Here is a 14116-nt window from a genome sequence, read left to right on the forward strand (position 1 = left end):
GTCTCTTAACATCTTTGAAGGAATCTCTTTCAACACCTTCAACTCCTGTTCTCCAATTTTTAAAGTTGTCTGATATGAAACTTGCAGAATTTGATTTCTCATAGTCCTTTTCACAAAATAAACCACAATGTCCCGAGGAAGCTTTCTCTGTCTTGCAATCCAAGAATTAACTCTATATATTTTATCAATTTGGTAAGCTACCTCTTGGGGTCCGCTTCAATAAATTCAGCCAATGCTTCTGATATAATTTTTCTTAAGTCTTCTCCACGCTCTTCTTGCATACCACAATTCTAAGAGCTCCTTCCATAAGTTTATATTGTAATATCACAACCTGATCTTCATTTTGATCCACTTTTTTCTGAACACCTTTCATTTCATCTTCTAAATACTTATTTGACTGAGAGATCTGTTGCATTTCCTCTTCCAATCCTTCAATTTTTACTCAGTCCTTGAACTGCCATAAGAATATCTTCTCTTATTTTTGCATTAAAATTCTCCATCATCTCTTTTGCCTATCTTCAGAAAGTTTTAATTGTTCTTTCAATATTTCCTCAAGACTTGGTTCAGATCCCTTCTTCCAGAAGGCTTTAAAGGTTTAGCTGCCATTCTGTCTTCAAAAGAATCAGGAATTCAAACTTAATAACTCTCCTTCCCTCCTTTCAGTATAAAAACTCCGTTTGTAACAATCCACATAACGCTGCTTCATCGTACTAAAAATTTTACTTTCACTTTTAGACGCCATTTTAAAAGTCAATTAATCAAAGACAAAGAAAGGTTTCAAATTTCAAAAGGAGTCGGTACTTGCCGTGCTGATTCTACATCAAAGTTGACGCTTGTGAAATTCCGTCTGCTTGGAATATCAATCAATTTAATAAGTTCTCTAGAGCAGAAGCAACATTCCTCTCCTTTTCCTGATAAAAACAGGGCGTGCTGAAGTTGGAAGGAGTGGAATTGGTGGGGTCATAAATCCAGGAAAATTCGCTCTTAAGAGCAAACCCCTGTCAGACCTGCCACTCTTCCACAATTCTGATAATCTCTTTCAACACCTTCAACTCCTGTTCTCCAATTTTTAAAGTTGTCTGATATGAAACTTGCAGAATTTGATTTCTCATAGTCCTTTTCACAAAATAAACCACAATGTCCCGAGGAAGCTTTCTCTGTCTTGCAATCCAAGAATTAACTCTATATATTTTATCAATTTGGTAAGCTACCTCTTGGGGTCCGCTTCAATAAATTCAGCCAATGCTTCTGATATAATTTTTCTTAAGTCTTCTCCTCGCTCTTCTTGCATACCACGAATTCTAAGAGCTCCTTCCATAAGTTTATATTGTAATATCACAACCTGATCTTCATTTTGATCCACTTTTTTCTGAACACCTTTCATTTCATCTTCTAAATGCTTATTTGACTGAGAGATCTGTTGCATTTCCACTTCCAATCCCTCAATTTTTTTACTCAGTCCTTGAACTGCCATGAGAATATCTTCTCTTATTTTTGCATTAAAATTCTCCATCATCTCTTTTTGCCTATCTTCAGAAAGTTTTAATTGTTCTTTCAATATTTCCTCAAGACTTGGTTCAGATCCCTTCTTCCAGAAGGCTTTAAAGGTTTAGCTGCCATTCTGTCTTCAAAAGAATCAGGAATTCAAACTTAATAACTTTCCTTCCCTCCTTTCAGTATAAAAACTCCGTTTGTAACAATCCACAAGTAACGCTGCTTCATCGTACTAAAAATTTTACTTTCACTTTTAGACGCCATTTTAAAAGTCAATTAATCAAAGACAAAGAAAGGTTTCAAATTTCAAAAGTCGGTACTTGCCGTGCTGATTCTACATCAAAGTTGACGCTTGTGAAATTCCGTCTGCTTGGAATATCAATCAATTTAATAAGTTCTCTAGAGCAGAAGCAACATTCCTCTCCTTTTCCTGATAAAAACAGGGCGTGAAGTTGGAAGGAGTGGAATTGTGGGGTCATAAATCCAGGAAAATTCGCTCTTAAGAGCAAACCCCCTGTCAGACCTGCCACTCTTCCACAATTCTGATAATCTCTTTCACCCAGAGATTATGCTAAGCTCAGTGAACAGTGATTTATTTTCTGTTTCACTGACTTTTACAATCTTCTAACACGGAGTGCTCTGTTTGAGCACCCAGCAGGAGGGTGACGTCACTGGAGCCTATTGCATATGCATTTTCATCTGCTGTAATAATCATTCCCTCTTCGCTTTAATGCACATTATCAATTTACACAGGTTCATTCACAAATTATCTGCCACCTTCTTGAAATTATACCATAGTTCTTGAAGTTCCCATGAAATTCCTTCCACCACATGTCTACTTAGTTATGGTTCAGCACAGCTATATAACATGTTTGAAGTGCAATTCATTAAGACCAAATGTTATCCCCAACATGCGGCCCTGTGTTGGGGCTGCCATTCCAGTGGGTATGGAGGTTCTGGTAACATGGCAGCTCTCATGGCACCCAGGCTCCTCAGCTTACTTCCTGGCCACCAAGCAATGTGAAGATCCCTCTCCTGGCTTGCACCCTCACCACTCATCAGCTGCAGGTGCCGCTTGATGATGTGGTCATCACTGTGGCAACCTCCTCTGGACGTTTAAGGCACTCGGACTGGCAGCAAACATTTCTGAATGGACTTGGCAGTGAGTGCAGTTGGGAGCTGCTGACTGAGCAGCTGTTGAGGGTGGCTGAGAGGCTGAGAGACTGAAAGTTACAGAGAAGTTTGGAAATGGCTATAATGATGACTAATCGGGAGAGGCTTAGAAATGGCTGGAATGCTGGCCTATCTAGAGGAGTGGCCAGTGGGCTGGGAGCGTGTGGGAGTAATGCCTAATTGTAGTATCTAATGGAACAATGATTAATGACTAGGAAGGAGCTGGGTTAAGGGTCACCTGGGTGATAAAGCTTTATAAGGTGGTGGAGAGTACAAAGCATTAGTTCCAACAAAATCTTCCTGTATTGCTGTTAGTTAGTTCAAACCATCATTTGTGTGTGTGGCATTTTCTTTATACACCGGAACCTGGCACCTAATTAATGACAATATGAGAATGATTCTCTCTCTCTCTCTTTCTTTCTCTCTCTCTCTCTCCTCTCTCTCTCTCCTCTCTCTCATCTAATTATATCTATATCTACCAATATCTCTCTCTCTGTGTGTCTATCTATCTATCTATCTATCTATCTATCTATCTATCTATCTATCTATCTATTATCTATCTATCAGTCATCTATCTATCTCTACATTTATATAAATGATGCTATGCTTCAGTGGTTATATAGCTAGACATTGGTATTTGAACAATGTCTGATTCAAGATACTTAATACAACTTACAAAAGCAAAGTTTTGTCAATTTTTAACTCTAGCAATTTCCTCTCTTCTCTCCCAGATTCTGGTGAAATTAACATCAGGAGAAAGCCTTGCCATTTCCCCAAATCTTTGACCTTAAGGACCCTCAATTCTGGGACTTCTGGAGAAGATTCATGGTGAGCTAGATGACCTTTTTTTGAATGTGACACCGTCTATAGCAGAGAATGTGAAATATAAATATGACAAGCAATAAGAATGCAAAAAGATATACTGAATATACAAATGAAACTGAGTGATGTCATGATATTTAGAAAGGATATATACATATCAATTCAGAATAATGTTTTACTGGTTTTACAAAAAAGATCTGTTAAAGCTTTGAATGATTTGCTAAGAGAAGACAAAAAGATGATAAAAATAAATCAATTTTAACGATTAAAATCTAAGATAGTTAAAAGTGTGGGGAAGGAATATAGCATTGGCTGATTTGATTAAGGTTAAAATAGTTATGTAGTTATTTCTGGTAGCCCTTAATGGACTTTTGCTGAGAAGTGATGACGCTTTAAGATTTTGTTAATAGTCGAGAGATGAATAATGAAAAGAGTAAATTGGTTGCATCTTAAAATATGTTGATAATTTATTAAAATTGTTTGTAATTAGGGAGGTATCCCAAAAGGGTGAAGTTATTTTTTTCTATTTTTTTTCTTCCTTTTTTCCATTTATCCTGCACCTCATATTTTTTATTTTATATATACATACACACACATATACAGACACACACATACTTTTTGTAATTTGAATTAGTTTTTACTTTAACAATTGTAATCTTAATGGAGTTATTTTTTAAAAAGGTATCCTGAAGTAGTATTATGGTCCAGAAGAACATTCATGTTCTTTTCAAGAGGAGAAATTGTGCTGAATTGTTTCTGAATGTATTAGCTTCACCATAATATTTAAAAAATCCAGTCATTTGGAAAAGGCCCAAAATAGTGACTTCACTTAATAGTCAGCCATTGTATGTATTCATTATTAACTCCTTCTCCCATTAATTTGGTCAAGGGCTTTGTGAAATAAGCTGCTTCTCTCATTTGTGTGGGAATCAGGGAAGGCAAGAAGCAGTTGGAGATTTTCCTGCTGTTTTGAAGGAATGCTTAATGTTTCTTAATTGCTCACAATCTTTGTGGAAATTAATCCTCTAGAACAGAATTTTGTGTAATGTTGGATGCCATAATGATTAATCTGATAATGGAAGTCAAGATGATGTGTAAGCTTCTCAGGTGGTCTCTAATTCAAGCAATGACACGTCCACTTCTGTTTAGTTTTAGAAATTACTTTTAGAACCTGTAGGAAGACGAATGGTTGTGCTCATTATAATAAAAAAGGAGGAAGTTTGAAATATGGCAGCTCTAGTATTAATAATGACTGAAGCTGGTATTAGATGTAAGTGAAGATAGAGCTCTTCTGTCTGTAGTAGTTCTCTAAAAGAGAAGATTCAGCATTTTTAGCATGACCAATAACACTTGTTTAAAATTTATTTTCTAGATAACTGTTAATGGTTTAGATCAGGGGTCTCCAACCTTGGTCACTTTAAGACTTGTGGATTTCAACTCCCAGAGTTCCTCAGCCAGCTTTGCTTTGCTGGCTGAGGAACTCTGAGAGTTGAAGTCCACAAGTCTTAAAATGACCAAGGTTGGAGACCCCTGGTTTGGATCAGTGACCTATCCTCTCATATGTCTGGTCGTAATAAGTGAATTGTGAAATAGTCACTTTTAAGTGTTAAAGCTACAGAAATCAATGGTGGGCGTAACACAGAAAATACATTTTACAATAGAATAACATTTCACAGATGATACACAAAGCAAAAAATGTTGAAACAGGACCATGACTTGTGACTTCTTCATTGGCTACAATCTGTTAAAAAAGAAATCTTGCACCTTTAAAATTGCATTTTATAAAACTCTTCTATAGTCTTCCTTTTTTGTGGCGGGGAGGGAGATCTGTTCTCTCTTCTAACCTCACTGATGCTTTAGGATAATATTCTTCCTAGGCACATAATGCAGCTGTGGAAATACAATAATTCCTTGAGGGGGGAAAACATGTTTTAAAGCCTTGATTGTTGATTCTACTTGAGAAAGAGGGTGAATAAGTCAGGGTCACCTTTACATTTTCACCTTAGGCTTTTATTCTGTGGAAGCATCTCTTTGCTAATGTAAATTATGCTTTCTTAGGGCCCTAGTTACTGGGAAGCATTTCCCACAGAGTAGCAGGCATAATGTTCAGTGCTTCATTTTAATTATTAAAATGCAATACTGCAAAATAATCATTACTCTATTGTTACAGAAACACTTACCAAAGATGCGGTCCTGGCAATGCATGTATCATCCATTCCCTTTAATGGATGATTGCTGTAATGAGGGAGCGGGGAAGTGGAAAGAAGCCCACTGTTGAACTGAGCTTTCGGCGGGACGGCCTGGTATCGATTTGACTATTGATTCTGCAAGAAGATTTTTGCTTTTTATTTTCCAAACAAAATCTCCAGGTCAAAATCTTGACAGATCAGATGGCCTTTTATTTCCTTACTTGAAATACTACTGAATACAGGTTGTTGACAGCGTTATGCTTTTGCACAATCAGCATTTTAAAAAGCATGAGTGGCATGAGTCTGAGCAAAAGTCAAATTGTCTCCCAGGAATTCCAACCCATTAAAGCAATTGTTGGGAGAGAAAATGAAGGCTAGAAACATCTGCAGCTTCCCTCAGCTTCTGTTTGGAGCCTAGCCTAAAAAGTTCATTTGGAGCTCCCAAGGTGCATTAAGGGTTCCTAATTGCTTTAAGGACAAGATCTGGAAGCAGGGCTGAGAATGTGACTATAACAAAACTTACTTTTGGATGCCAAAATCGGGGTGTGTGTGTGTGTGTGTGTGTGGTGTATTCAGACTTGTATATCAAGCCTGTATAGTTTATAGACAATCAAGCTATGCATTTCAGTTCAGTAAAATGATTGTTTTATCTGAAAAATTGTGAGATATCAAGATTTACAAAACAGTGAGACTGTCAGGGAACTAGCAACTCACAATGCTAGGTTGGCTATACCACTGATTTAACAAGTAGGGATGTCTGCCTTGTTTCTTTTATAAGATATGAAAAATGGTGTGACAGAACATTATATAATCTGAAGACACTTGGAAGGATGATCCATTTTTTACCATTATGGAGAATGGGAGGTGCACAGGAGAAGGTATAGAAGACCTCTCAGAAGGCAACTGTTGCAATCATTCAAAAATTTCTCTATATGAGAAATTTCATGCAATTTAAGAGAAGTATTAAGTGATAATAGAAATGCTACGTAGTATGATATTTAATTAAGATTTAAATGAAAATTATGCTGGCCACAAGGCATACTTTCTAGAAGCAAAGCATTGATTTAAAAGGTGTCTGTGTGAAACGCAGAATATACTTTTATGTAGGCCTCTCAAATAATGCCTTTTGTCCAATAATTTGTATAAAAATGTTTATTATGATCTTGCAAGTTTCAGCAAGATAGGTGAAGCTAGTGATCTCTTGCTTGTTTTTTCACTCGATTTTTAAGCAATTTTATCATTGCTGAAATTCCTCAGAGTCTTCAAACTAATATTTGAGAATTTCTGATTTTATACTTTGCATTATTATAGTTGAAAGCCTTTACACCTTGAAGCCTTAGAGAAAACATTTGAGATAGAAAGAGAGATGTGATATTTTGAGGAGGGGCATGAAGGCATAGGGGGAAAAAACCCACATCTCAATGTTTTTGATTGTACGGTACCAGTAACCACAACATAATTCTGTGTAAGTGACCTGTGTGAATTCTTTCATTTTTAAAAAATTATACCATTATGTCCAGAAGAAGATTAGGTGATCTTGATTTGTAGCCAACTTTATTTCTGTGTGATTCCTTTACCATGCATAGTAGAAAATGCAAGAACATGGCAGAAGTCAAAGAAGGAGAGACTATTTTTGATGGCAAACTAATCATTTGCAATCTTTCAAGTAGCTAAATGAAAGATCACATTCAATTTGATAAATTGTTCACTGCACAATTTACAATTTAACAAATACTAAAGAAAACTGTGCTACATCTTTATAACATTCTTTTGTGAATGATTCAGTTTTAAATAAAATACATTTTCAAAACATACTTGAATAGCTTCTTATTAACTATTCTGTCAGCCTGTAAGAGAAGTTGCCATTTTTCAAACAAGAAGAGATTTTACCTCTACCTAGAAGACAACGGAAGACATATTTCAAATGAAAACACAATGATAAGAATAAATTTAGCTGTTAATCTCCCTTTTATACAGAAGTTATAGACATGGAAGATACTTTGTCTAATCTGTATAAAAATATGGCACTTTATTTATTAGCTACTCGGAAATTTTGTCAAATCCTATTCACCAAAATGTAACAATTTATACTCTCTCAAAAATGGCTTTCTAATACTGCTTCTTTGGTACTTTTCTAGGGATTTTCATGGTTATTTGTGATGCATTCAGAAATGGAACAAACTAGCTTAGTTCTTGCAAATAGCTTCCCGTAAAGATGCATAAAAATGGGGGCTATTTAATTCCATAGACAATGTTCGCTACCTATCTCCATGTCAAGTTACTAATTACTTTATGACCCTAAGGTGCTATTATGATGCTGTTGGGGACCAAAAATTTCCTTTTGTCTATAGGAGCCAGATTGTAAACAAACGGTTAAACAGGGCGGAGGCAGTGGTGGGATTCAAATTGTTTTACCAGTTCTGTGGGCATGGCTTGGTAGGGGGGGGTTCATGTGACTTAGTGGGCGTGGCCAACTCAATGTCACTCATGGCAAGGTGGGGCAGCAGCTTTGTGAATGACATTGAGTTGGCCATGCCCACTCAGTCACATGACCTCCAACAAAGCTACACCCACATAACTGGCATGAAGAAGAGGGTGGCGACAGCAGTGACGGGGCTTCAGGCCTCTTTTTTGGACTGCAGGTTTTGTAATTTTTGGCACAAGAAGCCTGCAGCCACCATCTCTTTTTTGGTGCAAGAAGCCTCCAGCTGCCACTTCTAGCTCAGTTCCGGCTGGCAAAGAGGCAGCGGCTGGAGGCTTCTTGCGCCAAAAACTATAGGCTGAAAAAGAAGCCTGAAGTCCCATCGCCACCGTTGCAGCCCTGTTCTTTGTGCCAGCCATGAACGCACATCCCATTGCCTGCCAGTGCCGCTCATGGCCAGACCTGGCCAGGAGAACGGCTTGCTGCATCGGAGGGATGGCGTTGTAGTGGAGCTGCTTGGAAGACAGCAGAAAACTACTGATGGCTGGAGGCTTCTTGTTAGATTCGGGCAATAACGAGGCAGGAGACCAGGATAGTGACAACAACTCTTTACTATATGGTGAACCCAGCAACCCGGGCTGGGAAAACCCTCTCTTTATATACAGTTTAGCCAGAGGCTTCATCCAATCAGCAACGTGCTTTTTCCCGCTCAGTTTTCCCTCCACAACTCTTAAAGATACATTACACTCCTTCCCTCCCAGAGAACACTTTACCAATATTTACATAGAATTAACATCTTATTTTTCAACGTAATCACGCAAGTAGACTGGGCGTCTCCTGACTCTTTCGGACCTGCGCAATTCATTTTCTGGGAGTGAGTCGAGCTGACCGGAGGGACTGTTTGTTCCTCTCAGCTCCTCCTCTAGGCCATCCGGCCCTGGATTATTTGCAGAGTCGTCCCTGCTGTTTTCAGGAGGAACCGGTTGGCGTCGCTGGACCTCCTGGAACTCAGATAAGTCCGCGTTTGCCCGGGTTTGAGTCAGCTGTGGATTCAAACATTGATAGTCAGGGCCTGTTTGTCTGATTCTGATTTACGGTTATCGTTTCCTTATTTGGTCTATGTGGCGCTTCCATACCCGGCCATCCTCTATCTCTACTAGATATGATTTTGGTCCTGTTATCTCTAGGATTTTTCCTGCTAACCAGGTCGGGCCCTCGCTGTAGTTGTGTGCCCACACTAGGTCGCCTACTGCCATCCCTCTTGTTTTACCGTGTGCCCCTTTGTAACCGTCTGGTGTGTAGTTTGGGTTTACACGGTCTAGTGGGCACCTAAGCTTCTGGCCCAATAATAGCTCTGCCGGGCTGCGGCCAGTTGTTACACAGGGGTTCTGTGTTGGACTGCTAGGAATGTATCGATTTTGTTTGCCAATCGCCTGGCCTGATTCTGACAATGCTTCCTTTGCGCTCCGAACGAAACGTTCTGCAAGGCCGTGCGTCGGGGGGCGGAAAGGCGCCGAGAGGACATGTCGGATGCCCTCCTCTGCCAAGTACCCCTCAAACTGGGTTGCCGTGAATTGCGGGCCGTTATCGGAGACTAACGTGTCGGGCAACCCGTGGGTTACAAATAGGTGCCGTAGGACTGAAATCACGGCCTCGGCTGTCATGGATCTCATGAGAATGATTTCCAGCCATTTGGAGTAGGCATCGACTACTACCAGAAAGGTTTGGCCGTGGAAGGGGCCGGCAAAATCGATATGGATCCTAGACCAAGGGCCCTGGGGTCTCTCCCATTCCCGAATCGGGGCCGTTGGGGGTAGCGGTCTGGACTCCTGGCAGGCCTGGCATTTCCCTACCCTTTCAGCAATTTCCGTGTCCATTAAGGGCCACCACACATAGCTTCTCGCTAGACCCTTCATTCTCACGATCCCTGGGTGGCCTTCGTGAAGGAGCTCCAATACCTTTTCCTCAATTTCTCCGGGATCACCACTCGATCCCCCATAGCAGGCACCCCTTGAGCTGAGAGTTCCCACGTTTTTACAAATTCTTTAAAACGCCGCCGGCAGCGGCCAACCTCTTGTACCCAACCAATTACAGTCCTTATTGTAATGTCCTTATCTGAACCCGAGCCACCTCTTTGGATGTGACTGGGCCAGAGTCCAAAGAGTCAATTAGCAGAACTGGTGTCCCCGGAGTGGGGTCTTCGATAGTCTCTGGTAACGGGCATCTGCTCAGGGCGTCTGCATGCCCTAATTCCTTCCCTGGCCGGTGTAGTAGTTTGTAAGAATACGCCGCTAGAAAGATAGTCCATCTGGTCAGTCTGGGCGAAAGTGCCACGGGCGTTGGTCGCCTGCCAACAGGCTTAGCAAAGGTCTATGGTCCGTGATGATTTCGAAATCACGACCAAATACATATTCATGGAATTTCTTTACTCCGGAGACTATAGCCAAGGCTTCCTTATCAAGCTGGCTATAATTCCTTTCAGCTGATGACATGGTTCGGGAGTAGTATGCAATAGGGGCTTCTGTGCCATTTGGCAACCTGTGGCTGAGCACAGCCCCCACCCCATAGGGAGATGCATCGCAGCTTAACACTAATGGCAGCGTGCCATTGTATTGGATAAGGAGGCTATCACTCGATAGGAGATTCTTTACCCCTTCGAATGCCCTAGCTTCCGCCTTTCCCCAAGACCATGCAGCCGTCTTTGCTAGTAATTTATGAGCGGCTCGGCTACTGTTGCCTTATTTTTAAAAATACCGTGAAATTAACCAGACCTAAGAATGCCTGCAACTCCGTTTTGTTCTTTGGAACCGGGGCCTTCCTGATGGCCCGTACCTTGCTTTCAGTGGGGTGAATCCCTTTTCTGTCTAGCCGGTAGCCTAGGAATTCCACTGATTCAACCCCGATCTGGCATTTGTTCAATTTAACTTTGAGACCGCAGACCGGAAAATGCCCAAAACTTTTCGCAGCCTTACCCTAATTCCTCTAGATTCTCAGCGGATACCAGTACATCGTCAAAGTATGGTACCACCCTGGTAGTCCCTGCAATAGCCGCCCATTAGGTTCTGAAATAACCCTGGAGCCACACTAACCCCAAACTGTAACCGGGTACACTTAAAAGCCCTCTGTGAGTCACAATTGTCTGCGCTTGGCTGTGCTGTTATCTACAGGCAGCTGTTGATAGGCTTGGGCCAAGTCTAGCTTGGCAAAACCTGCCCTTGCCCCATTGAGTGTAGTAAGTGCTGTACCACCGACGGGTAAGACTCTTTGCAACGCTTTGTTAAGCGTTGCCTTATAGTCAGCGCAAATCCGGACCGAGCCGTCCGGTTTGACTGGGGTGACTATAGGGGTCTCCCACTTAGCATGGTCAACTGGCACTAGAATTCCCTGGTTTACTAGTTTATCCAGTTCCCGGTCAATCCTGGGCTTTAGGGCGAACGGGACCCTCCTAGCCTTTAAACGAATAGGGGCAACTTGTGGGTCTAAGTTAAACAAAATAGGGGTCCCCGTGTACTTGCCCAGGCAGTCTCTGAAAACGTCCCCAAATTCCTTCATGAGTGCGTGTTTGAGGTTGACTTCGTTTCTGAAGATTCCCGTCACTCCCATGCCCAATGCTCGGAACCAGTCCAGTCCCATCAAGCTTGGCAGGGTCCCTTCGACTATGGTGATGGGCAGGGTTTTCTTGTATTGTCCATACTCGACGTGGACGGACGTTACCCCTCGAACAGGGATGCGATTCCCTTGGTAGTCTTGTACCTTTAATTTCTGTGTTTTCAGCTTGCGCTTTGCGATGGCGGGTACGGCTTTCACGAGAGTGTCCCAGGACATGATTGTGATCGCCGAGCCGGTGTCCACCTCCAATCGGCACGGCACCCCCTCAATCTTTGTTTTCGTAAAGATTTTTTTCTCTAGGCGTGTTGCTGCGTGACCCACTCTCACGACAGTCTGATTCAACTTCGCGCCTTTTTTGAATTGACCAATCACGGGCCGCTTCGCCGTTCCCGCGCTCTGATTGGTCGGTTTGAATTTTTGGGGGGAAGGTTGGGGTGCTCGACAGACCTGTGCTAGGTGCCCCTTCCTTTCGCACCGCCGACAAGTCGCATCCTTGAATTTGCATTGTTGTCGTTGGTGTTGCCCTCCACAGCTCGCGCAGTCACCCCGGTCTTCTTTCTCCGGCCTCCCGGTGTGGAAGACTCCTTCCTCCTCACCGTCCGACTCGGCCTGGACCTCTTCATTGTGGACCGGGGTTGATTTCGCACCAGCTGTTGGTGCGACCTGCTTTTGTAGGGTTTCCGCCGCGTGGGTAGACATCTCATTAGCCCTGGCTTCATCCAAGGCGTTTGCCAGCGTCAAGTTGCTTTTGGACAGCAGCCGCCGTCGCAAACGGATGTCCCTGACCCCACGAATGAGTTGCTCTAGCAATGCCTCGTCCAAGTCTTGGAACTCGCAATGGCTCGTGGCTTTCCTCAGGGCTGCCATGTATGCGCTGATGGACTCGCCCTCTTGCTGCCTACGCTCCCTGAATTGCAGCGCGTGCACATACTTGGACGGCGTTGGTGCATAATGGGCTTTCAATATGGTCTGTAGAGTCTGCCATGGCACCGATTGTACGCGTTATTCGCCAATGATTCTGCGTGTCGAAAACCTCTGGACTGCAGTGGCTCAGGAAATACGCCGCTTCCTGTTGTCTGAGACTCCTTGAAGTTCGTTCATCGAGGAAGCACTCAAACGAGCCATGTATGACCCCATTTTCCTTAGCTGGGTCGAATGGCGCTGGCGGTGTGTAGCTCGACATCGCTGCTTTCCGCCCCTTGTTTGCTGGGTTCGCGTCTTCCTGGTGACTTCAGCTTTTTTCCTGGCGCTCTTAGCCTCGAGATCCCACCTTCGTCGCCAGTGTTAGATTCGGGCAATAACGAGGCAGGAGACCAGGATAGTGACAACAGCTCTTTACTATATGGTGAACCCAGCAACCCGGGCTGGGAAAACCCTCTCTTTATATACAGTTTAGCCAGAGGCTTCATCCAATCAGCAACGTGCTTTTTCCCGCTCAGTTTTCCTTCCACAACTCTTAAAGATACATTACACTTCTCACGAAAGGCAGCCGAGCCTCGCCATGTCTCCCCGCCACGTGGTCCCCAAAGGTGCAGATGAAGGTGAGCGAGGCAGAGTGAGTGGGCGGCATGCAGGTGGAGGCCCTGGGGAAGGCCAGAGCCAGGGACTGGCACGCCCCTGATCTGAGGTGAAGGGCGAGTAGGTGGCATGTGGGTGGAGGCCCCAGAGAAGGCCAGAGCTGGGGAATGGCTTGTCCCTGGGCCCCCGCCCTGACCCAAGGTGAAGGGTGAGTGGGCAGCATGCTTATCTTTGGCGAGCAGAGTGGCGGAGGTGAGGTGAATAGCTGGGCCTCGTGGCAAAGGCAACATGTATAGGGTGGGGTGGGGCAGGGGTAGGCAGGCAGGCAGGCGGGGTGAGTGGGCAGGCGGGCAAGCAGGAGGGCGCGGCCAGCGGCAGCCAGAGGTGGTATTTGCCAGTTCAGTGAACCAATTAAAATTTTTGCTACCAGTTCACCTGAGCCAGTCCAAACTGGCTGAATATCACCTCTGGGCGGAGGGCAGCAATGCTATCTTATTTTATAAATTTAATACATGGATTTCACACTTAAAAAGGACTCCAGAACACAAAAGACTTCACTCTGACTGAGGCTGATGTGGACTAATTTACCAGATATAATGGGTGAATAACCAATATATAAACCTCAAACCTGTTTGATTTCTGTACTTCTGACGTTCATATAACAAAGCAAATAACTAATCTATAAGCACTTAGAGAAAAACGAATTGGTGCTTGGAATCAATCTATTGTTTATAAAGGCCTGCAAGATCACCCAAGCCATTCCCTTTTTTTCTAATTTAAATAGGTTTAGAGAGTCCTGAATCTGACCAGATTACTGTATATTTCGAAAATGTTATTAGATGCTAGATTTGTCAATTTATATGTTGTATAAGGTGGTATATGCATGTAT

General features: G+C 42.8%; 1 protein-coding gene across 1 annotated transcript in view; it reads left to right on the forward strand.

Moving 5' to 3' along the window:
• DCTD (dCMP deaminase) overlaps window positions 1–3423 on the forward strand; it is a 117378-nt gene extending 113955 nt beyond the window's left edge. The window contains exon 7 of the mRNA XM_058192852.1: window positions 3399–3423. Coding sequence (XP_058048835.1) covers window positions 3399–3408 — 10 coding nt within the window. The 3' untranslated portion in view covers window positions 3409–3423. The remainder of the gene's footprint in view (window positions 1–3398) is intronic.
• Window positions 3424–14116: the final 10693 nt, after the last annotated feature.

The sequence above is a fragment of the Ahaetulla prasina genome, chromosome 8 (genome assembly GCF_028640845.1).
Source record: "Ahaetulla prasina isolate Xishuangbanna chromosome 8, ASM2864084v1, whole genome shotgun sequence".
Lineage (NCBI taxonomy): Eukaryota > Metazoa > Chordata > Lepidosauria > Squamata > Colubridae > Ahaetulla > Ahaetulla prasina.